The sequence below is a fragment of the Lepisosteus platostomus genome, chromosome 5 (genome assembly GCF_059453375.1).
Source record: "Lepisosteus platostomus isolate fLepPlt1 chromosome 5, fLepPlt1.hap1, whole genome shotgun sequence".
Taxonomy (NCBI): domain Eukaryota; kingdom Metazoa; phylum Chordata; class Actinopteri; order Semionotiformes; family Lepisosteidae; genus Lepisosteus; species Lepisosteus platostomus.
This window is the reverse complement of record NC_142615.1, coordinates 47,195,962-47,219,160: the sequence shown is the minus strand read 5'-3', so window position 1 is coordinate 47,219,160 and position 23,199 is coordinate 47,195,962. Positions and strand designations below refer to the sequence as shown.

General features: G+C 44.1%; 1 protein-coding gene and 4 non-coding genes across 5 annotated transcripts; 3 read left to right on the top strand and 2 right to left on the bottom strand.

The window, feature by feature from the left end:
- Positions 1 to 348: 348 nt before the first annotated feature.
- On the bottom strand, positions 349 to 420 carry trnad-guc (transfer RNA aspartic acid (anticodon GUC)). Its single transcript has one exon. It is a non-coding gene; the product is annotated as a tRNA-Asp (tRNA).
- A 1,028-nt stretch (positions 421 to 1,448) lies between these two features.
- On the top strand, positions 1,449 to 1,521 carry trnaf-gaa (transfer RNA phenylalanine (anticodon GAA)). The gene has a single exon. It is a non-coding gene; the product is annotated as a tRNA-Phe (tRNA).
- Positions 1,522 to 8,410: 6,889 nt separating this feature from the next.
- LOC148667583 (U7 small nuclear RNA) lies at positions 8,411 to 8,466 on the top strand. Its single transcript, XR_015938961.1, has one exon. It is a non-coding gene; the product is annotated as a U7 small nuclear RNA (small nuclear RNA).
- A 306-nt stretch (positions 8,467 to 8,772) lies between these two features.
- Positions 8,773 to 9,084, bottom strand: LOC148667582 (histone H4-like). The gene has a single exon (XM_088633091.1). It carries the CDS (start codon positions 9,082 to 9,084, stop codon positions 8,773 to 8,775), a length of 312 nt encoding a protein of 103 aa, XP_088489217.1.
- Positions 9,085 to 16,468: 7,384 nt separating this feature from the next.
- On the top strand, positions 16,469 to 16,550 carry trnal-uag (transfer RNA leucine (anticodon UAG)). Its single transcript has one exon. It is a non-coding gene; the product is annotated as a tRNA-Leu (tRNA).
- Positions 16,551 to 23,199: the final 6,649 nt, after the last annotated feature.

The window sequence follows — 23,199 nt, the reverse complement described above, 5'->3', positions numbered from 1 at the left end:
CTCTGATTCCTTTACGGAGCAGAAATGACAACCGAGGAGCCGAGAGATCATTTCAGCATTTCGCGTCTGAACGGAAAACACAGACGACCAACTCGGAATGACTTGCCTTTGACGCTTATCAAAGCGTTCTTTGTGCATCGAACAGACCCACTCACCTCTTAGTGTGGCGGGATCTGCACAGTGCATGTTGCAGCGCTTCCTGCTTTCACTTCAATGTGCTTCCTGAAGTCGAGTCGTGTGCCGTGCGGAGGCTCTGAAAGCGAGAGCAATGAAAAGGTGCACGACGCTGTGAAAGAAAACAGAGAAGTGAAAGGCAGTCCTTTGTCTAAGGAGGTGAAAGAAAAGCTACTCCCCGTCGGGGAATCGAACCCCGGTCTCCCGCGTGACAGGCGGGGATACTTGCCACTATACTAACGAGGAAGACTTCGCACGCTCCGACCCCCGGCATCGTGTCCCGACCCAGCGTGCTGGAAGGCGACGAGTGCTGTGATTCCTTTACGGAGCAGAAATGACAACCGAGGAGCCGAGAGATCATTTCAGCATTTCGCGTCTGAACGGAAAACACAAACGACCAACTCGGAATGACTTGCCTTTGACGCTTTTCAAAGCCTTCTTTGTGGACGACGACTGTGCCGCCTAGCAGATACAAATGGGTTGTACAACTTTGAACTAGCAAATGGAAGAGGGCTAAGCCCCCTCTCTTTTAGCCCAGGTTCGATCTGTCTCCCAGAATCACCAGGGCGCACGCACACACACACACACCCGTGCCGTTGAAGTGCTCTGCTTCATTTCTAAGGGCAACTCAACATTCACTCCTACCCCGAGTGCAGAAAAGACAGCGTCCGCAGCAACAACAGCTCAGGTCTCTGCACAGGAGCTAAGCTGCCCCCATCTCCTCTGCTCTGCGGCTCCTGCGGAGTGGAGTCCTGCCTGGAGCCGTGTTTGCAGGCGGCGGCTCCCCGCGCCCTGTCTGTGCGTTGTGTCCAAGAGCTCCTGGGAGGAAGAGAGAGCCCTCCCTCTCGGGGGCTTTTCCACGGTCTGTGTGAGGAGGGGCGGGTGTGTCCAGTAGCTTATCGAGCGGAAGCCTGGGGCGGAGGAGAGCTGTGATCGTGCAGACCTTGAGGTGTCACCTCTTTGTCTGCTTTCCCGCCCCCCCTCTGCCCAAGCTCTGCTCCAAAGTAGCCCGGCAACCCCTCACACCTGCACGTGTCACAACCTAAGGTGTGGTCATGAGACACCCATGGGGTGTTGTTCTGTTCTTGCTAATTGTTTCCTGCCCGTCGCAGGCAGGAGTCCATGCGAGGAAGATGCGCTGGACAGAGCTCAGAGGGCGCACCTGGGTGGCTTTCCTTTTGAGTGACGTTCCTGCAACACTCTCCCGCTACTCTTGGTGCGCTCATGCCGCAACACAGGAAGGCTGGAGCAGGTGGCTGTGGGCTCTGCGCACCGCCGAAATAGCTCAGTTGGGAGAGCGTTAGACTGAAGATCTAAAGGTCCCTGGTTTGATCCCAGGTTTCGGCATTTTGTTTCATCGCGCCCTTTGTTCTTCTCTCCAGCGCCCCCTGCCTAAAGTGACGCGTCCCTTTCTCAGCCCGAAACGCAAGCGAGACACCAGCAACGGTCCCTGCAGGTTTCCGTAGTGTAGCGGCTATCACGTTCGCCTAACACGCGAAAGGTCCTCGGTTCGAGACCGGGTGGAAACAGCATCGTTTTGCACGCTCCTGTACTTCACAGAGGTCTTGAGCGACCGGTCGTTTGTTCCCAATGTATTTCCGGTGCCTTCGTGCACTCTTGTACCAAACGCACGTTCCTTCTGTACGTGGAGCCGATCATTTGCAATTGGGCTGTGCCGACAGACCAGGACGAGCTCTGTCGGCTCAAAAGCAGCGCAGGACCTGCAAGAACAACAGAAAGATTAGCATCCAGCGGGGGCCTCTTAGTGAGCCCAAGATCTCATCAAGAATCGGCTCCAGCAACAGGGCTGGGCGCATTGTTCCATTCTCCGACCACTCTCGGTGTAAACAAGTCCCTCCTGGTCTCTGCTTGAAATGCACTTTCCTGCGTTTGCTTTGGTGTAACTGGCTTCCCCTGCATGGGCGAATGTGAAGAAGATGCTTAGTAAGTCATTGAAGAAAACCGAGAAGAGGTCGGAGTGGCCTCTGTCGTTCATCAACGATCCAGTCAGGCAGTACTCCTCTGTAAAGCGCCGTTCGTTCACGTCGATTGGCTTTTTCTTGCCTTCATTCGTGCAAGTAGTAAAGCAGACGCCCCTTTAGGGAGCCTGTCAGCACCCGGAGTTTTCCCCTTCTGTAAGCTCTCCATAGCCTCTCAGTTCTTCTACTGTCAAATCCTCCTCAAATACTTCCCCATCTTCTTCACTCAAAACGTTTTCTAGCTTTGAGGTAAAAAAATGAATTTCTTCATCCTTTACCTCTGTAGAACTGTACAGTCTTGTGTAGAAGTGTCACGCCCTCTGCAGCCAGAGGGCGGTCCTTCTCTGTCCTGTCCCTAGTTTCTGGTCTGCTGTCCTTCCTGTCCCTCTCTTTCCCTTGGGCTAAATATTTCCGGGTCTTGCACTCTGTCCTCGCTCAGCACTGACGTTTGGATGTCCTGAGACCCGCCTAGCACCAGGGCGCCCCACGTCCGCTCCCTGAGGGCACAGGTTTCTATACGGCATTCCTGAACTCTTTGCACTAATGAGCCCGGGCCTTTTTCCCGTCTCGCCGCTACGCATATGGGTCTTTTTCCGCTCTCCTGCTACCCACGGTTAGGCCCCTTGGACGTCCGTGACAAGAAGGCCTCAATGCAGGAGAGGATAGCACTCAGCTCTGTACTCTCTCTTCCCTCCTCATCAACTACACTTTCCATGACAGACTTGGAACCTACCACTTTCCTGAAAAAGAAGTGAGTACACTTCTCATTTTCTTCCAAGAACTGCACTCAGCTTCTTAACAGCACTCCTCGACTACTTTCTTCCGCTATGCTCCGGATGTCCTTTTTTAAAAGGGTGATATCCTCGAGCACATCGAAGCCACTGTGCAGCATCGTGTAGAGACGCTGCAGCTGCCTCTGTTTCCTGGCTAACACTCCTCTCCGTCTGGCAGCCTTCCTTCCATCAGCCATGAAAAAGGCCCTTGTCCTCACCTTCACCTCCTCCCACCACTCTCCTACTGACCCATACAGACACTGCAAGGACAGCCACTGTGATAGTTTCTCCTTGTAGCGGGATACTACCCCCTCGTTCTCTAGCAGCTTTGTGTTGAGTTTCCAGAGGCCTGGGCCAAAGACAGTCCCGCCCTGGAGTTCCACTCTACACCCTAAAGCTTGGTGATCTGAGAAGAAGTCAGGCTGAAGAGTGACCCCAACAACTTTCACTCTCTCTGAGACAAAGCAATAGTCAATTCTGGAGCTGCTATTCCTCCCTGACCATGTATATCCTGCTGTTGTGGGATATATACATCTAAATGTGTCTGAGAGTTTAAAGTCTTGAACTAAGTTTTGCAGGGCCAGTGAGCTGGAATCCAATTTTATCTGCCTTTTGGCTAAGATCAAGTTCAAGTGGCATGCCCGCAGTTCCTGTCTTTCCAAAGTTCTAGAAGGCGATCGAAGATCCTGAAGAGTGCTTGAGCTGGTATCGCCCTAGGTTGAGCCTAGGGGGTTAAGGCCAAGCAGCAGCTGAGCTGGGTGGGATCCGGCAGTAACGTTCTCTCTCTCTGCTCTCTCCTCTCCCCTCCCCCTTTCTCTTGCTCCGCCTCCTTGGCCTCTTGGCTGGGAGTAGGTACTCGTGGCCTGCCCGCAGTGCTTGCTTTCTTCCTCGAGACTCGGAAGCATTATCCGCTCCCTCTCTCTCTCCTCCTGCGCCTGCACCTAGCTGGGCTTTGCCCACAAGGACAAAGGCCAGGGCTCCCTCCCTGCTCCTTTAGCAGCTAAACCCCCCTCTCCACAGGACCTTGCTCTCTCTCTTTCTCTCCTTTTTTCTTTTTTCTCCTTTCCAGATGGCAGACAAGAAGACACTGATCTGGTTCCACTGGACCAAGAAAACAGAGACGATGCCAACTGTGAAATCCTTTTTCATTACCTTCCTGAGAGGGATCCTGCAGTTGGTGGCCGGAGATCTCTACTGCCTGCAAGACAACAAGGCAGAGAGATACATGGAGGCCTACATGGCCACGGACGCCTCATATGAAAAGGCAACGAAAATGATCAGAGAAAAAGGTAAGCACCCCGGTTTCTCTGATTTCAGGCCGGAGCCTATGAGGAAGACAAACCAGAGGACCATCACAGTCCTCACATACAACCCCTACAAACCAATGGAACTGGTAACAGCGTACCTAGGGAGGTATGTAACTGTGGTGGGCAAACCGACGGAGATCAGGGACAGTTGCGGTGTCTGGTATGGCAAACGCCAGTACCGAGTCCTCCTGAAAGAGGACCCAGAGGGCATCGACGGTTTCCAGCACCCCCCGGCCTGCTTCAACTTCGGATCCGACAGGGGGTACCTTTACTACCCCAGGATGCCACAAGGAGAACACGTGTGACATCGTCAGATGTCACAACTGTAACAAAGAGGGGCACCTGGCAAAAACCTGCCGGACAGCCAAAAAGTGCAATGGATGAGGCGCCGAGGGACACCTCCTTCACCAATGCAAGGTAAACAAACCTTCGTTTGTGCAGGTGGTGGAAGCCGGCCGGCAGAAACCGGTCTCAAGACAAAGGGAGAGAGGTGAGAACAAAGAACCCGCACCTCCCCCGCAGAGAACCGAAACTTCCGAGGCCACACCCCCAGCTGCACCAGTGCCACAAGATGGCTGCCAGGACGACGGACAAAATGGCTGACCGGAGAAAGGGCCCTAATAACTCCCAGCAAGAAGGGAAAGAGAAAGCGGGAGAAGAGATGCAGGGCGGATCCACCTTCGGAAGGACAAAAGAAAAGAGTGGTAAGGGAGAACCGTTTCCTCGTCCTAGAGGAAACGGAACTTTCTTCCCCTGAGGCCCAGGAACAACCGGAGGAGGCAGCCCAGGAAATGGAAACCCTCCCCCCCGAGTCCAACGGACAACAGGAGGAGGCAGCCCATGAAGTCGGAACCCCCTCCCCCGAGGCCCATGAACAACACGAAGAGGCAGCGCAGGAAGTCGGAACCCCCTCCCCCGAGGCCCAGGAGCAACTGGAGGTCCCCGAAACTCCTAGAGAAAGGGAAGAAAAAAGCCTTCCCAAAGCGGTGGTGGAGAGTATCCTCAAGGAAGACGAGGATTACTTTGAAGCCGCCCTGGAGCCGGGACTGATGGTAGAGCTGGACCTGTCCAGCATGTTTACCTTTCAGTCCCCAGCGAGACCTGGAGGGAGCCCAGCATATTCCCCCCAGGACCCGAACGAGAGGAGTTACATCTAGGCTAAACAGTGCCCAGATGTAGACTCCCAAGTTTTCCACTGTAAGCACAAAGAGAGGAGGTTCAACTTTCACTTGTTTAATCATGATTGTGAAACTTACCTTTCTAACAACTAACGTGAGAGGGCTAATAGACCCGTTGAAAAGACGGGGAGTCTTTCATGATCTGGCCTCAAAGTCTTTCTCAGTTTGTTTCTTACAGGAGGTCCACCTGAAGGATGAAAGCGACAAGCTGACATTCACCAGGGAATGGACGAAGGGAGAATCATGCTGGAGCGTAGGAGGGGTCCACTCTTCTGGAGTGGGAATCCTCCTCGGAGACCCAGAGATGAATCTGGTTTCCTCCTTCCCGGTGGTGCAGGGCCGGATCCTGGTCGCAGACATCGACTGGAGGGGGCAGAAGTTGAGAGCAATTAACGTCTATGCTCTGACAGAACCCTCTATCCTGAAGGAAGTGTTTGCTGACCTGGCCAGCTGCTGCACCACCAACAGACAGGTGGTGCTTGGCGGGGACTTCAACGTCGACCGAGAGAAGGGGAGCGACGCTAGCTCGGCAGAGCTGGAATCGCTACTTAAGCAGTTCTCCCTGGTAGACGGTTTCAGATGGTGCCGCCCTAACGACGCCGGAACAACATGGAAAAACTCCCGGGGAGTGTGCAGCCGCCTGGACTACATCTTTCTGCACACGACCTGCTCCCTGGAGTCGGCGACGGTGTCCCCGGAGTGGTATTCCAGCCACGAGCGCTTGACAGTGGTGGCTAACACCAACCTGCCGGCATTCGGTCGTGGGTACTGGAAGCTGAACCGGGAGATACTGGAGGAAGACGACTTCAAGGCACTGTTCCGTAAAGACTACGCGAGCTGGGTCGATCTGAGAGACGGCTACAGCTCCCTGGTGGAATGGTGGGAGTCGGTGAAAGACAGGACCTGAACCCTGGCGCAGACGTACTGCAGACGGAAGGCGGCCAGGGAGAGGAAGGAAGCTGCACGACTCCAGAGACAACTAGAGGAGGAGTACAGCTCGGCTAACGGGGGAGGAGCCTTCAATTCAGCCCGGGCACGGGACCTGAAGGAGAGGCTCCGCAAACTCAATCAGGTCCGAGGAGCCCAAAAAAAGAGGGTGATCCACGGCCTGAGATGGGGAGATGGAGAGGAAGTGCTGGACGAGAGCGACAAGGTAGAAGCGGCCACCGCTTTCTACACGGAGCTCTTTTCAGAAAAGCAGACGGAGGTGGAGGCAGGCGATGCTCAGAATACTGGGGGTTTCCTTCCAGAGCCAGGACAATGAGACCAATAACTGGACCAAGAGGATCGCCAAGGTGAATGCGAAGCTGGGTCTGTGGAAAACGCGGTCGCTGTCCTACACAGGGAAAGTGATGGTGTTGAAAGCAGACATCCTGCCGGCTTTGGTTTACCTGGCGGTGGTGTACCCGCTGCCGGCCAGACTCAGACGAGCGCTGCAAGGGATGATCTTCTGCTTCGTCTGGGGCGGCAATTACGAGTACATCACGAGAAACCGGATGTGTCAGCCGGTCGAGGAAGGGGTTCGAGATGTCCCACATTTCCCCCTGAAACTCGACTGCATCTTCTACTGCAACCTCTGTCGGGCGCTGCAGGAGCCCATTGGCCACAAGTACCAGTACTTTGTCAGGCTGTGGCTCTCCGTCCCGATGAGGCACTTGGTCCAGTGGTCAAACACTGGGCCCAAGGCAGAGAGGCGACCGAAGTTCTACACCCACGCTGTCAAGTGGAGCAGGAGGTACAAGGCCACGAGACAGCCAGAGCTCTGCACCAACCACAGAGCCCTGTACAAAGAGGTGAGGGGGCATTTGGTCGCTGACGAAAGGCTGCAGGTTCCCAGACAAGTCTGGGAAAGGACACAGCCCAAAGAACTTGACAACCAACTGAAGGACCTCAACTGGATGGCTGTGCACAAGAGACTGGCTACCAGAGAGGTCCTCTACAGACACTCGCTAACCAGGAATCCGCATTGCCCCCGGGACACGTGTTTTGTCGAGGAGACTCAGGAGCACGTGTTCTGGAGCTGCCTCTTCGCCAAGGCGGTGTGGGGCAGAATGGACAACATTATGCAACTCCTGGGAAAGGATGCGGTGCTCAGTTACCAGTACATTCTGCTGGGTGCTGGCACCCACCGGACTGGACAAGGGGACACAGGACCTGTGGGGGCTGCTACTGTCCCTCTCAAAACAAGGACTGTGGAAGGCGAGGAACACTCTCATCCGGCACAACATAAAGTGGGGGGCGAGGGAGCTGGAGGAGAGGATCCTGGCGGACCTCAGGAGGAGGACGAAGCATCACGTCGCCAAATGGGGTTTCCCCACGGCGAGGGAGTGCTGGAATGGACTTTGGGCCCTATACAGGGATTAAAGGACAATAGCAAGTGGTAGGTTTGGAAGGACTCTCTTAATTGCGCAAATCCGCCCCCACTTGCAAAGATTGTTAACGGACAATCAATCTCCGTTCCGCCGTTGTTTTTTATTACATGGAGTGTTAATATGTGTGAGATGTTCCTTTTGAGATGTTTTTTTTGTGGAATAAAGTATATTTTGTAGAACAAAAAAAAATCTTATGACAAGGTTTACAAGTTATCTGTTGAACTACATTCTAATAGGTGTGGTCACATTCCAGGTCATTTGTTTACGTTTTTGTTTCTGCAGCAACTGTTAGATGAAATGTGCTAATATGTAACCTAACTCCAGTGTGAATAACTAGAAGAGGGGAGCAGCTCCATTCCAGACCAAGGGAGCTTTGAGATTGGCTGGGCCAGATCTCTCATTTGCATATCTGATTTGGAAATATAACACTACACCCCCTTCTTGCATGGATTTAACTTGCACCCAAGAGTCCCCTACTGTGTATTGCTACTTATTTTTTTATGATAAGTGGTGATTACCAGTTGACAGGTTTTATTTGTTAAATTATAAATGGTTTTGTATTATCATCCTGAATTACATGTACTCAAGGTTTGGTAGGGAATGTGTTTTCATTTCATTTACCAAATTGAATTTTTGCTCTTTTAGTATTTGTCTAGAAGGCTTTCTGAAGTCAGGAAGCCCATTTATTTGGTGAAAAAAGATTCTGTATTAATATTAATATTGCTCATACAACATAAATAGGGTATTTTATGAATAAAAAGATCTTGCACTTGGAAATCTTGATAAAGCTGTGTGCTTCCATACACTCGAGCAGTTTTGATTCCTAATATTTGACCTTAGGTGTGGGAACGGGTCTTTTTTGCAATTTGATTTCCAATTGATCAGCACAGTATAGAAAATAGACCCATAAAGCAACCTCAGCAGTGACAAATGTCACTGGGTCACTTGGGTTTATACGTCGGGGTCCGGTAGTGAAGCTCCGCTCCTGTTTAGCCTCCGAAGCCGTACAGGGTGCGGCCCTGGCGCTTCAGCGCGTACACCACGTCCATGGCGGTGACGGTCTTCCTCTTGGCATGCTCGGTGTAGGTGACGGCGTCGCGGATGACGTTCTCCAGGAACACCTTCAGCACCCCGCGGGTCTCCTCGTAGATCAGCCCAGAGATACGCTTCACTCCCCCACGGCGAGCCAGGTGGCGGATGGCGGGCTTGGTGATTCCCTGGATGTTGTCACGGAGAACCTTATGGTGACGCTTAGCGCCTCCTTTCCCGAGTCCCTTTCTGCCTTTGCCTCTTCCAGACATCTTCTAGTTATCAGCTGTGAACACGACACACACTGCTCATCTTTGATGTATAATAGACATCTTTCTTTGATGTCTATTATACATCAAAGAAAGATTTTTATAGGTGTAGAAACTAGTAAATAAAGCCAATGATTTGTTTTAGAAATGTATTCTTAAAATATACAATTATTCACACCTGAACAATATGTAGTTCAAATTATACATTATATACAATATAATTGTACATAATACAATATACATTATATACAATATTGTATTGAAATATCTAATCATCATAAAAAACACAACTAGTAAACTTCAGTTACAAATTCTAGTAACATGGCAATATATATAGTAATGACAAACACAAACTAATTAATTACTAACTAATTACATGAACACACTAATATTTAACTCAAAACCACATTTCGATTCAAATATAAATTTTTAAAATTTACAACTTCTTTATTTCCACGAAAATATTATTAATGTAGCACAAACGCTACTTTCTAATAAAGACCGAAAGAAACTGTTTGTTTTGTGTCTCATGGTGATCCTCCTCTCGATACTAATGAAATGTTTATGATCCCTCGAGAAATAAAAGGAGTCCAAAATTCAGCAGCCAGAATCCTGACCAGGTCTAGTGCAAATGATCCCATTACTCCTATCCTGGAGTCCCTGCAGTGGCTTCCTGTCAAATTCTGTGTGGACTTTAAAATCCTCATGCTCACCTATTGTATAAGGCTCTGCATGGCTTGGCACCTCAGTACCTGTCTGAACTATTATCGCCCTACTCCCCACCTCGCAACCTTCACTCTTCTAATTCTGGTCTCCTAACTGTCCTCCAAGCCCATCTTCACTTTATGGGTGACAGGGCCTTCTCCTGTTATGCCCCCAAGCTCTGGAACTCTCTCCCCAAGGATATCAGAGAGTCACCTTCTCTAAACTCCTTCGAATCCAGACTCAAAACCCTCTTCTTTAGAAAAGCTTTTACTTAACTGGTTCCATTCTTCACCACTCTGCTTTTCTTAGTACCACCATCAATGGTCTCCTCTATATATTGTAATTGTGTTTTATCTTGTGTATTCTTCTTATTTATTGTTGTTGTCATTCTGTCAAGAGCTTTGAGAAGCCACCTTAAAAAGCGCTATATAAAATAACGTTTATTATTATTATTACCTGTGATTTTGTGTGTTTGACTGATGGGCAAAGATCCCAGACAGTGACTGGATCCCTGGATCTCTTGAGTTCCACCAGCAGGATCAGGGAAAGGAATCCACATTGGTCCTGGTGGAGGGGAGACCCCATTACCTGTAAAGCGCTTTGAGTGGAATGTCCAGAAAAGCGCTATATAAGTGTAAGCAATTATTATTATTATTATTATTATTATTATTATTATTATTATTATTGTGTCTGAACATCTTTTCGAGGCTAAAAAATTAACTGGGATACTGTTGATATAAAAAAGTGAAATATACATAATAATAATAATATAATAATAAACTTTATTTTATATAGCGAATTTAAAAGTGGCTTCGCAAAGCGCATTACAGGATGACAATAACAATAAATAAGAAAACAACAATAAATAAGAAGAATACACAAGATAAGACACAATTACAATTACAACAATACAACAATAACAATAGAGGAGACTGTGGAAGGTGGTACTAAGTAGAGCAGAGGGGTGGAGAATGGAACCAGTTAAGTAAAGGCTTTTCTGAAGAATAAGGTTTTGAGTCTGGATTTGAAGGAGTTTAGAGAAGGTGACTCTCTAATATCCTTGGGCAAAGAGTTCCAGAGCTTGGGGGCAAAACAGGAGAAGGCCCTGTCACCTATACAACGTAGACGGGCTTGTGGGACAGTAAGGAGGGCAGAATTTGAAGAGCGGAGGTTGCGAGGTGGTGAGTAGGGTGAGTAGAGCCTTATAGGTGAGCATGAGGATTTTAAAATCTACGCGGAATTTGACCGGAAGCCAGTCCAAGGACTCCAGGATAGGAGTAATGTGAACACATGCACTAGACCTGGTCAGGATTCTGGCTGCTGAATTTTGGACATACTGCAGTTTGTTCAGAGTAGATTTAGATACCCCAGCGAGTAGAGCATTGCAGTAGTCAATTCGAGAGAATACAAATATGTTGATCAGCTTTTCAGCCACAGTTAATGATAGCATAGGGCGTAGTCTTGCGATATTTCTAAGGTGAAAAAAATATGTTTTTGACAGTATGCTGAATATGTGGGTCAAATGTTAAGCCAGAATCGGATATAACCCCAAGGTTTTTCAATTTTGATTGAAGCTCAAGTAGAGAGCCATAGGGTTACAGTACTGGCTTTACAAAGTTGATGGGGGGTACCAATAAGCATGACTTCAGTTTTGTCGCAATCACATAGCAGAAGATGGCTTCAAACTATCAACCTCTGGGTTATGGACCCAGCACGCTTCTGTTGCGCCACTGTCATAGATTCAACACACCTGCTCTATCTTTACTTTCTAAAAGTGCACCCGAGATGAAAAGTCTAAACGGTAAACCCAGACGTCACTTTGAGCTCTTGGTCTTTCATAGTACAAATCATCACACGCTACTCTACATGGGCTTGTCTTCAAGATCGTTGTGAACTAAACCTTCTGCTTTTCGAGGCAACTAATTCTTTCGTCGTTAATTCCCAAATCTTCAATGAGAATCAGTGAAACGAAAACCAAACACATCTATACACTCGCGTCCTAGCGTGAAAGAAAAATGATGGAAGCATTTGAGAAATAACAAGAGTAGTCTGAACAGCTCCAGTCTATCAACTGCTCTACAAAGTGATCGCTACTTCCACACCCAGTTTATAACACTGAAAACGACTCAGGAAGCACAGCAAAGTTCTAAAACCAGCGAATGCATCTGCATACATAAAACGTCAATTTTTCAAAAGTAAAATCTTCAGCTTTGAAATATTGTCATCCATTTATTTTAGTTTTTCTCTTTTTTACATAACATGCTTTCAAGAAATAAACTGTCTTGTAATGAAGGCTGCATTAGAAAATGTGCATCTTGTTAAATTAAAATCGGCACATCCCAGTGGGCGAAAGATGTAGAATATACAACTATTAAACGCATACCTTAGATGTATAAATGTGCTCCGTAACTGCTCTAGAATGAAATTCTAATATAAGTCTATCGTTATACGTCAATTATATGTCTATGGTTATATGTTCATTATACGTAAATGGCTGGAATTCTATTATACGGATAAATTTAGAGGACTATTACACATATATATATAGTTAAAGGTCTGTTATACAACAAAGACAGATTTTATAGGTGTAGAAACTAATAAATAAAGCCAATGATTTGTTTTAGAAATTTATTCTGAAAATATACAATTATTCACACCTGAAAAATATATAGTTCAAATTATACATTATATACAATATTGTAATCAACAAATGGCTAATCATCATATAAAACACAACTAATCAACTTCAGTTACAAATTCTAGTAACATGGCAATATATATATAGTAATGACAAACAAACTAATTACATGAACACGCTAATATTTAACTCAAAACCACATTTCGATTCAAATATAAATTTTAAAATTTACAACTTCTATATTTCCGAAAATATATTAATGTAGCACAAACGCTACTTTCTAATAAAGACAGAAAGAAACTGTTTGTTTTGTGTCTCATAGTGATCCTCCTCTCGATCCTAATGAAATGTTTAATATGATCCCTCGAGAAAAAAAAGGAGTCAATTTCCACCTGGAATGATTGATGCCCCATCATTTTGTAATATCCCCGGAAGTTTATACAGTAGAATCCTGGTTCGTTGTTTAAATTCAAGGTAAACAAGACTAAAGAAAGTAAATGGAAACTTGATGTCGAACTGGAATTGAAATCACCCGGAACATTTCACTACATTCAGCAGTACGTGCCAGAGAGTCACACTTGCTATCAGTTCGATAGATAAGTTATTAGAGCAGAGGACTGTAATAGAAACAGTGGGGAATCCTTAGGTCACTGGTTCGACTCCGGCTCGAAAAAAGGTGCTTTTTGTGTACTTCAATCAAACAGTTAAAATAGCCAATCTTATTCACCCAGACGTTGATCAAAAGCTCAGTAAACGACGAAGCAGAGGCTCTTGTTCCGAATTCAGCTCACGTCTGATTGTCTTGTTTTGGCCAAGATCTGATCTTTGAATTCAGGGACTACTCTGTCTGCTTTGTACAGTAATTCAAAAGTTGATACAAATGTCATGTTTGTATTGTAGATATAATGGTGTTCTCTGTTTTTAAAGGATAGGTACTTAATTGGCTTTAAGATTTGGTTTTGATTTTGTATCGTTGTATTATTAAGTTTGTGCTTTTTGTGTTTTTAACATATTGTGAACTTATTTTTTAAACAAATGCTTACAAAGGCAAACAAGGCACACATCTGTTTATACCAGCGGTGAATTGTACATTTTTTAAAGTACAAGCTACTGTTCACTTTTGGGAGTATAACAGGTTCGATATAAAGGGGCACAGGGGCGGAGTGGTGGCTCTGTGGCTCAGGATCTGCGCTTGTGACTGGAAGGTTGCTGGTTCAAATCCTGTGGCCGGCAGAGGAATCCTACTCCGTTGGGCCCCTGAGCATGGCCCTTAACCCTAACTGCTCCAGGGGTGCCGTACAATGGCAGACTTTTGCTCTGACCCCAAGCTTCTCTCCCCATCTGTGTCTCCATGGAGAAAAGCTGAGGTATGCGAAAAGACAAATTCCTAATGCAAGAAATTGTATAGGGCTAATAAAGAAACATTATCATTATCATTAAAGTGGCAAAAATATAAAAGTGGAAAATACCCCAGGCTGCGTGTAAAGGGCTCATTGTTTTCTTGTAAAATATGGCGTATTGTGCACGAAATGTTGCAGAAACACAATCTTTAAAGTGATATCTTCCCTTCCTCTCGTGGAATTCACACGATGTGAGCAATTGTTTTTGTTCTTTTTTTCAAGTTGCGATCCCAAGAGCATCAGACACACAGTCTGACAGTAACCAAACCAGGATGGATTCTGCTGGGAGCCGGACTGAGCTCATTCTCACTCCCTGTGCTAAAAACAGAATTAATTCTTCCCCGAACATCGCCTACAGCTGCTAGATGGTGCTCTGCGTCTTACTGCTCCGGCAATTGCTTTGACGAAAGACAGATCACTTGTGTGCTTTTAACCTTCTCGCAGCTACAGGTGAGACTGGCGCTCGCTATATGAAGGCACCCGCTGGTACACATTCTCTAACTTCCACAATCGCGACAGACTTCGCTTTAAAAAAAAAAAGTAGATATAGCCCTGAAAAAAGCATTAGCTTTATCAGTTTTTACATTAATCTATTTTGAATCAAAGTTTGATATTTTTTTATTTTTGATTGCATTTTACATTATAATAATAATAATAATAATCATCATCACTTACACTTATATAGCACTGTTCTGGATACTCCACTCAATGCGCTTTACAGGTAATGGGGATTCCCCTCCACCACCACCATTCTCCTGAATGATCACAGAGAGTCAGAACCTCGGTTTTACGTCTCAGCCGAAGGATTTTTAGCGCGACACACAAACCCTTTGTCTTTTTTAGAGTGATTTTTAAACAGACATAAATGTAGAAAATGTGTTTTTTTTAGTACTGCAATAGCAGGGTCAGTGGCGTAATGAATAACGCGTCAGGCCTCGCGTCAGAAAATTATAGGTTGGCCTGCCGTCTGGCTTGTTGTGTTTATACCACTTACATTCTTTTATATAAATGAACTGCACCTGAAAGCTATAGAAAACACTTTGGGTAAGTTGTCTGCAGCCTCATGCGAATTTCGACAACTTACCCAAAACACTGTACTGTCTGGAGATCAGCTCCAGCTCTGAACTCAATTGCAATGAAAAACCATGCGTAACAAAACTGGAGAACAGCTGAACTTGTGCTCAGGTCGGTGATGAGGGTTCAGAACTGTCGTTGTAATTAGCATGAACTGCACAGGCTCAGAATTAGACCATGTCAATTAGTCTGATCAGTGTAGGACACGTTAATGTAGAATTATTAATAGGTTTATTAGTTAGTTCAGGTTTACCCACCTGAACTAATGTAGAATTATTACTTGGTCTCTTGTTTGTATATAAATGAACATCTCTGACAACTTAATGTTAGTTTTACGATGTAGGTCAGGCGTTGACATATGCACGAGTATACGAAATGTCTCACTCCTGATTCAACTCATGTTCTATAGGAGATTGGCGATTCCTCCTGTTTCTCGTACAACCATATCAGAACAGAAGCCCGTGTCACCCAGCTGTGATTAAAGATCGACTCGCATCTTTATCCCTTTTTTGTTCGTGATCATTATTTTCTTTAATTATGATCAATATTGAACTTTTTCGAAATGAAATGACAATAATCAAACATGTAGGCAGATTTTTGAAAAGTATTCGGAATTGACAGGGTGCCCCTTTGGAACAGTCGTCAGAAAATGTGAGAAACTGAAAGTTATGTAAGCTCTCACACAAAGCATTGAAGATTGGAATCTGAGTGTAAAAAAGCTACCCGTCTTCCAGTGATAGGCAGGGATACACACCATGACTCGAATAGACTCAGCAAACTTTAACACCTATGATATTACGAATGCTTTGCATGTGTCGAATTTCAAGAAGGAACTACTACAACAGTTGTGGACATAATTCAACACCACCGGCAAAGTCCAATGCCGGCAACTTCTGAGAAAATAATGTTCACTCATGGAATTTGGTCTTTGAATGGCTGGCGGGAAAATTAATTTATACTCCTGTTGCACCCTCAGCTGAAACATGTTAATATAACAACGCAGATTTGTTGGAGAACCTGACAAGAATTATTGGGTTAGCACTGTATGTATTCTTGTATATTTACTTTAATTTTAATATAAATGTAAACATGCATGCTGTATAATCTATTGTAATTTTAAAATATGTTAGCTGAGGATGCGAGGAGGGCTATTATACCTTGTGAAACACGCAAGGAACTGTAAAAAAGGCTGGTATTTGAAAAAAAATTGGCAATCATAAGAAAACCACAATTTATGTGGTATTATCATCAATATCCTTCAAAATCTACGTTCAAATGAAGGATTTGAAGAAACTATGAAAAAAGCAACTGTAGTAGCAGAGGATTTTGATTTTTGCTCTTCAAGTCAGTAGATCACTGTAGAGTTGCACCCCTATAAACAGCACAAAGGATGAAACCCACCTCCTTCGTTATTGCTGGTTGTGCCGGTGAAAGTAGCGTTTGTGCTATTGAAAGCATCTCGGAAGATAAAGGTGCAATCACTTCCACATGATATCATTAGATCCAACGACAAGAGCTGAAGCCCCCGGCATTTCCCAAGCCAGCAATGTGAGGAAGCTAAGCATGGGAAGGTAGCGTGGCCGAGCGGTCTAAGGCGCTGGATTTAGGCTCCAGTCTCTCTGGGGGTGTGGGTTTGAATCCCACTGCTGCCAAATGTTAATGTTTTAAGACCTGCAATACGATCAGTAAAAGTGCTTTTTGTTAGGCTGCGTAGGTGTTTAGAGATAGACTTTCTAAAAGACAGGCTGTCAGCTTAACATCAAGGCAGAAAAAATATTTTGTTTTCTCTACAGAAATTCTCTTTGGCACGTTCAGCTTTATGTAGGGAACAACGTCTGCCGAGATCACTTTTCTGGCAGTGCACATGATAGTATACCGGCAAGTACATTTACTGTAATATTGGCTGTGGTGTTGAGCTGCTTTTGTCTGTGAAACTTTTAATTCTTCACGCCGAATCGTTGGCAGGGGTAAAGCTTATTAAATCTTTGAACATAGCGCTCCATCAGAAATACTTTGTTTGTGCTCAAAAGAGATCAGAGGATTAACTTCATGAATTCACATAGCATACCTTACAGGAAAGATTTAAAAGGGCAATTGATTGTGCTTCCTGATGTTGTTCCTGTGGTTTCTTTGGGTACAAAGGTGAATGTTCTTTGACGTTCTGCTAGAGTATCCACTGGGTGGGCTTTATCAATTAGCTCGGTGTAGCGGCGAGGCTTATTAATAAGGCAGAATTAAGTGTTTCTGAGCTTTCCCAAATTAGGCCTCATCGCTCTGTTCATCTCTGTGGTGCAGCCACAGAGAAACTATTCATGCAGGCTGATTTAAGGTTTCCTTTGATAATGTTTCCTAGGACAGCTCCCAAAGGGGGATGCACTTAGCTAAGCCTGGCTATCATGATCAATGGTCATCCATTGGCGCCTATCTGTCTAGGGAGTGCCAGATGGACATCTGGACTGCATTCCTAAGTGTCAGGAGTATGTGACTCATATCTCACCTTGATCAACCAATCAGGGACTGGTAGGGCCAAGTAACCCACATGGGACTCTGATGCCCATGGAACTTTCAGCCAATCAATGAGCTGAAGTTCCTCCAGGTAAAAACAGGCAACACAGAGAGCCTGAGAGATTCAGGAAGATTCTGGGGAGGGTTCTGTGGACTTTTCTAAAGGGAATTCAAAGGAGAATTCCAGGGCAGGACGGCCCAGGAGCAGAAGGCTCCCAAGGGCAGGACATTCTCGCAGCGCGCCTCCTGACCATCCTGAGACTCAGCCTGGACACCAACCGAACGGCCAGTGTGTCCGAGTGCCAGAACTTTCCTTTGTTCTAAGAGTCTAGAGCGGAGGTTGGCAGAGAGTAACCAGAGGATCCACCCGAGGTTAGCACCAGCAGCAGGCCTCGTGAACAGGTCAGAACTGTGGACAGCTGAATCACTATTCAGAACTAGCTCTTCATCGGGAACAAACCGGTCCTTTTCCTGACTTGCTGGGATCCACAGTCATCTTTTCTCCTGTGCACAAACTTTGCTAGTTAAAGCCAACACTAACTAGCCGGTCAGTGAGCATCAGCAGCGCACCGTCGCAAGCTGCACAGCACAGTCTGGCACCTAGCCAGAGAGCGCGGATTGGATAGCAACAGCCTACAACATTTTCTTTGTGCCCGCAGGAGATCTGAATCCCCAGAGATTGGATGAGTATTCAACTTCAATGCATTACAACTCGAGAATTCAATTGTTATTCCAACCAGTTAATATCAATTTAATTCCTAAGAGTTATGTACTTGTTTTGAGTATCCAATGTAGAAGTTATAACCAAGTGCATTTACGAAACGGTCTAAATGAATTATATACTGAACGTATGTCCTCTTGATATATGTAACTCTTTGTAACTGACTGAATATATACCTTTTGTATTCTGATAACCCTCTCGATAAGATCTGTTAGGTTTATATGCATATTCTATGTATTAATAAATGTATCCTCGTGTATTAGTACCTGTGTGTGTGTGTGTTTTTTCCTGTGCTGTCTTTTAAAACATATAAGATCACGAGTTTACAGATTTCTCCAAATAACAACTATACATTTTAACCCAGCGGTTAGCATTCTTTCAATCCAATAGTTTTACTCTGGGTAAAAAGCAGCGCAATATACAGAGAGATGATATTCAAATATTTCAAAGTTCTTATTGGATTACCTGTATGGAGATATCACTCAGAATTCCTAATATGATTTTGAGTTCAGTTTTGCTTTACTACTTTCAGAGTCTTTTATTGACCTTGCTGAAGCAGAGAAGTGACATAATCACAAATGCGACCTACCTGTGCTGCTGTTTCTGGTTAATAATGCTTATTGCGAGGAAAAAAAAAAACAGCTCCTTGCATTAAGAGCAAGAGCAACCAACGCGCTCTCTTGTTGAGTTGGGTTTTTTCCGTGGTGCTCTTCCTCAGATACAAAGTTATTTGGGGAGCAAAGACCTCTGAGAAGGAGCTTGAATCCGTCAAGAACTCAGAAATTCTAATATCGCACTACCGTCTTGTGTACAGAGATCTGCTTCTTCCTTTTTGAGTGTTTTGGTGTTTAAGAGCACGCTTCCTACCTCGAATGAAAGTTTCAGGAGATGTGTTACCTGATCACACATCTGTGCCGTAGGGGATGTAGCTTAGTGGTAAAGTGCGTGCTTTTCATGTATGAAGTCCTGAGTTCACTCCCTGGCATCTCCAGATGTCTTATGTTATTGTGCTCTCATCGCAATCTTCTGTTGAGTGAAAACTCTTTGCTCCTGTTCATAGAGAGCCAGGTTTACACAATTAAATTCAGTCACACACGAAGTGCTACAGTCTTGCTCTGCTGTTTTAAATGTACCTCCAAAGCATTTCGTTCTGTTAACTACCAAATGATTTGAACTAATTGAACGTCATATTCAGGAAATCCAGAGAAGGTCATCAGACTTTTAGTGGCTGTTGAAGAAAACACCTGTTGAATCTCACCAGGGATTTCTTGAGAGATCATTCAGCGAGCAAGTCCTCCCTCTGGACTCCAAACATTTTGGGTTAAACTGTTATTCACATACTCTAACGAAGAGAAACGTTAGTGTCTTCCGGTGTGTGAGCCCATTTCTCAAAAAAAAAAAGTTATATAAATTTAATTGTTCTACTTTTTAGGCTTGCATAGTCTTATTAATATTTCAGTTAAATATTTTTTTTCTGTAGTAACATCAGTTGATATTAATATTAGTCCTGATTTATAATTTTTTGTCATGGTTGATCTTAAATAATTTTGTAATTAGTTTCAGTTTTGAAAAATCATGCAGAGAAGCTACCAAAACTGGTAATGTTCATATAATGTGTAATGCAATAGCAGCATTTTGGGTTGAAAACAAAAAGTATATCTTGGTATGAATCCTAACACTTCATAGGCAGCGTTCTAGGACTTCTCGCTTCAGATAAAGTTGTCAATACATCATAGATTTCTACTCAATCAATATCAGCAGTGTTATCGCTACCGAAAGCTAAATATAGATCCTGGCAATACTTCATGAGATCTTCGTAAGAAAATCCAAAATACTACGGAAGGAATCAAATTTATATGTTTCTTTGGATCGAGAAGATGATCATTATGAGACTCAAAACATGCCTGTCTTTTCTTTTTTCGAGGACAAATGGATTATTGAGGTGTAAAGATGGGTTCAAAACCAAAATCACCTGCTATCGCTGCTGTTTCTTCAAATCCTTCAACTGATCATCGACATAGAGAAATAATATTATACAATTGTGGTTTTCTGTTAATTGCCAATTTGACTGTAATTACATCTTCGTTTACAGATGTCTTGCATGTACAGATGCAGCCATTCAAAATGTGTGGGCGATACCGCATTATTTTGCGGTACGCTGTACGCAGTCTACCGCAAGCTACCGGTAAATACCGCGAGTTACCGTAAATTCTCCTATAATACGACAAGCAAAATAATAGTATCCGGAATTTCCGCAAGGTGGAGCTAATAAAGCTCAACCTCTCATGTTTGAGCTGTGGCCATCAAAGTCTTTAACGAAGATATTACTAATAGTACTAATAATGAATGACCTTGGACAAGCTGTAAGTGTAAACTCAAAGTATTGCCCTGGTCAACATTCTTTTTTTCATTGACCGTCTTTGTAAAAGTAACACCACAGCATTTCGCAATCACGCATTTGTTTCCAATCATGCAAAGTACAGTAATTTTTGAGAATCGATTCACCATGCCTTTCACATGCTCATAAAAGAGATTGATTTAGGAACATAAACATATTACTGTATGAAAACTGTACTGTATACAGTATGTATATGTATATTTAATGTCTTAACTGTGCCCGTTTACGTATTGAATATTCATATCTAATTTTATCACTGAAGGGAAATCTTAGTAGCTGAGCATAAAAAGAATAGGAGCATACTGCAACGCGTGTGAAGGCCATAAACGATATTAATTTTGGAACATAAACATACAGTATATGGTTGGTCTCAGTACTTTAAAGAAAACATACAGGAAACATGGTTTCATTATGACCAGAATCGGTCTTGAGATATTTTTAACTTGATTTACAGTATTTGAGAGGTATGTCTTAACACCGATACTACAGTGCTTAAGTACTGCTCACGTATATGTTTCTAGGTTTATATTATGCATTTCATACGGTCAAATTACTTTTGAGCAACTAATAAGAAGCGCAAAACGGTATGCGTTTTACTTTCGTTTTGTGCTGGGACCCGTGGATTGATTAGAGATATCAAGTACATACAAGTCATTTTTTAAATGTTGTAGTTCGTCTTGAAAAAATGTTACGAGTACATCATCTATCAACAATTACACAGGTTCTGTTTCCATATTGCGGATTTTGGTTACGTGATATTATTTTCTAGATTTCACATTGTGAATATATGATTTGGGCAAACAGACCCGCAAAGAAGTACATTATGGGTTGTTGTTTTTTTTTTGCAGTTTTATCTAGAACAAGCGATGCTTAAACCTTTGTCTGATTCTTGTGAAACTATCCACATGACAGTTACAGTACCTAGGAGTTGATTTCAGTGATGCCACTGATGGGATGTTTCTAAAAATCCATCCTCTGTAAAACGTCTTCTCTAGTTTTATGTATGTTTTATGCATATGTATTTGCTAATGAAGCTGTGTGTTCTGAGCCTGGATCTCTACATTTCTGTATGAACCAGCTTAGAGGGCTAAAGACAGCTTGTGTTTAAATTGAGTGTAAGGCAATTTATGCTTCTAAAGTCATGGTCAGCATTTATTATTGTACTGTGCTGTAAACTTGTTCTGTGCCTAGTCGCATTATTTTATAGCGTTTTTATAGCATTATCAAATCCGGTGGCGCTGTGTGTTAGTTTCCTGACTCCCATGTCACATGGTCTGTGATTGAAACCTGTGAAACCGGTATAATTCGTCACAGCCAGCACTCCGGCAGAGAGGGAGTTGTACTCGTAAAGTAGAAGCAGGCGAGATTTCCAGCGAAAGACACCTCCCCCTTCTTCAGGTCTGAGGGTCTTCTGGTCAGAATGAAACGCTAAAATGTAATGTAGGCTCTGAATGGGTTCAGTTATGATTTGGGCTTGATTAAGGTCGCTGCCTTTCATCTAAAACCCTACTTGAATCCTTCTAAACTAAAAATCAGTGTTAGTGAGTTCTAAATAAAGAGGTATCCAGGTAACAGTGAAACGGGCGGACAGTCTGGGGAGATCGCCCGTTTTCCATGTAAATAGTTCCCTGGTTCCGCACCCCTTGGTGTTTCTCTCGCTCTCTCTTGGGTCACCTGATCATTAGCTCGAAAGATTTCAGTGCCTTGTGTATATTCTAATGGTAGTGGGGGCAGGGTGTGTGGGAACAGGTTTGGTTGAAATTGCATTGGAGATCTATGTTCTTCACACCTGAAACATTTTCTCTGAAAGCATTTTCTTCGCAGTTTAACTGATCTTGTTACAGCATGTTACAGTTTACTATTGTTAACCATATTAATTTTAAGTGCTTAATGTAAAATCTTGTAAAAATATATTTTCATTGTTCAAATATACATTAAGTCTGGCTATCATATAATAAGTTAAATACAAAACTAAAGAAAAAATAGGGTTAAATATAATTCAAAATATTTTGCTAACAATGTTTACTGTTAATGAATAATAAAATGTATTAACTAAGGAGTAGGATGGCACAGTTGTTAGTATGTTTTTTGTTTTGTTTCTTTTTCATAAATACAACAGTAGTACCTGATGTCTCAGTGGCTTTCAAAATTAAATTATGCATGCAAACCTGTGAACTAGAAAGATAACTAAGATATCCATCCATTTATAATGGTGGCGAAGTGGTTAGCATTGCTTTCATGCAGCACTGGGGTCCTAGGTTCAATTCCTGCCATCCTGTGTGTGTGGGGTTTACATGTTCTCTCTGGGTTACATGGTTTTTCTCCATATGTGTGATATGACTCCCTCTCGCACTCCAAAACATACTGGTAAGTTAATTGGTTTATGGGAAAACTGGCCCTGGTGTGTGTGTGTTTGTGTCTGTCTGTCCTGTGATGGACTGGCGCTATGTCCAGAGTGTATTCTGCCTTGTGTCCGTTGCTTACTGGGATAGGCTCCAAATCCTCTGTACTGGATAAAGAGATTAGAAATGGAAGTAAAGGCACTGTATGGATGGAACTATACACAGTGTTAGAAACCCACTATGAAATGGCAGCATCTCACTGAGAATAAAATATTTTATAGTGCTGGTTTAAGGAAACAGCCTTTCCACCTCTCTTGCACATCAGTATCCATACC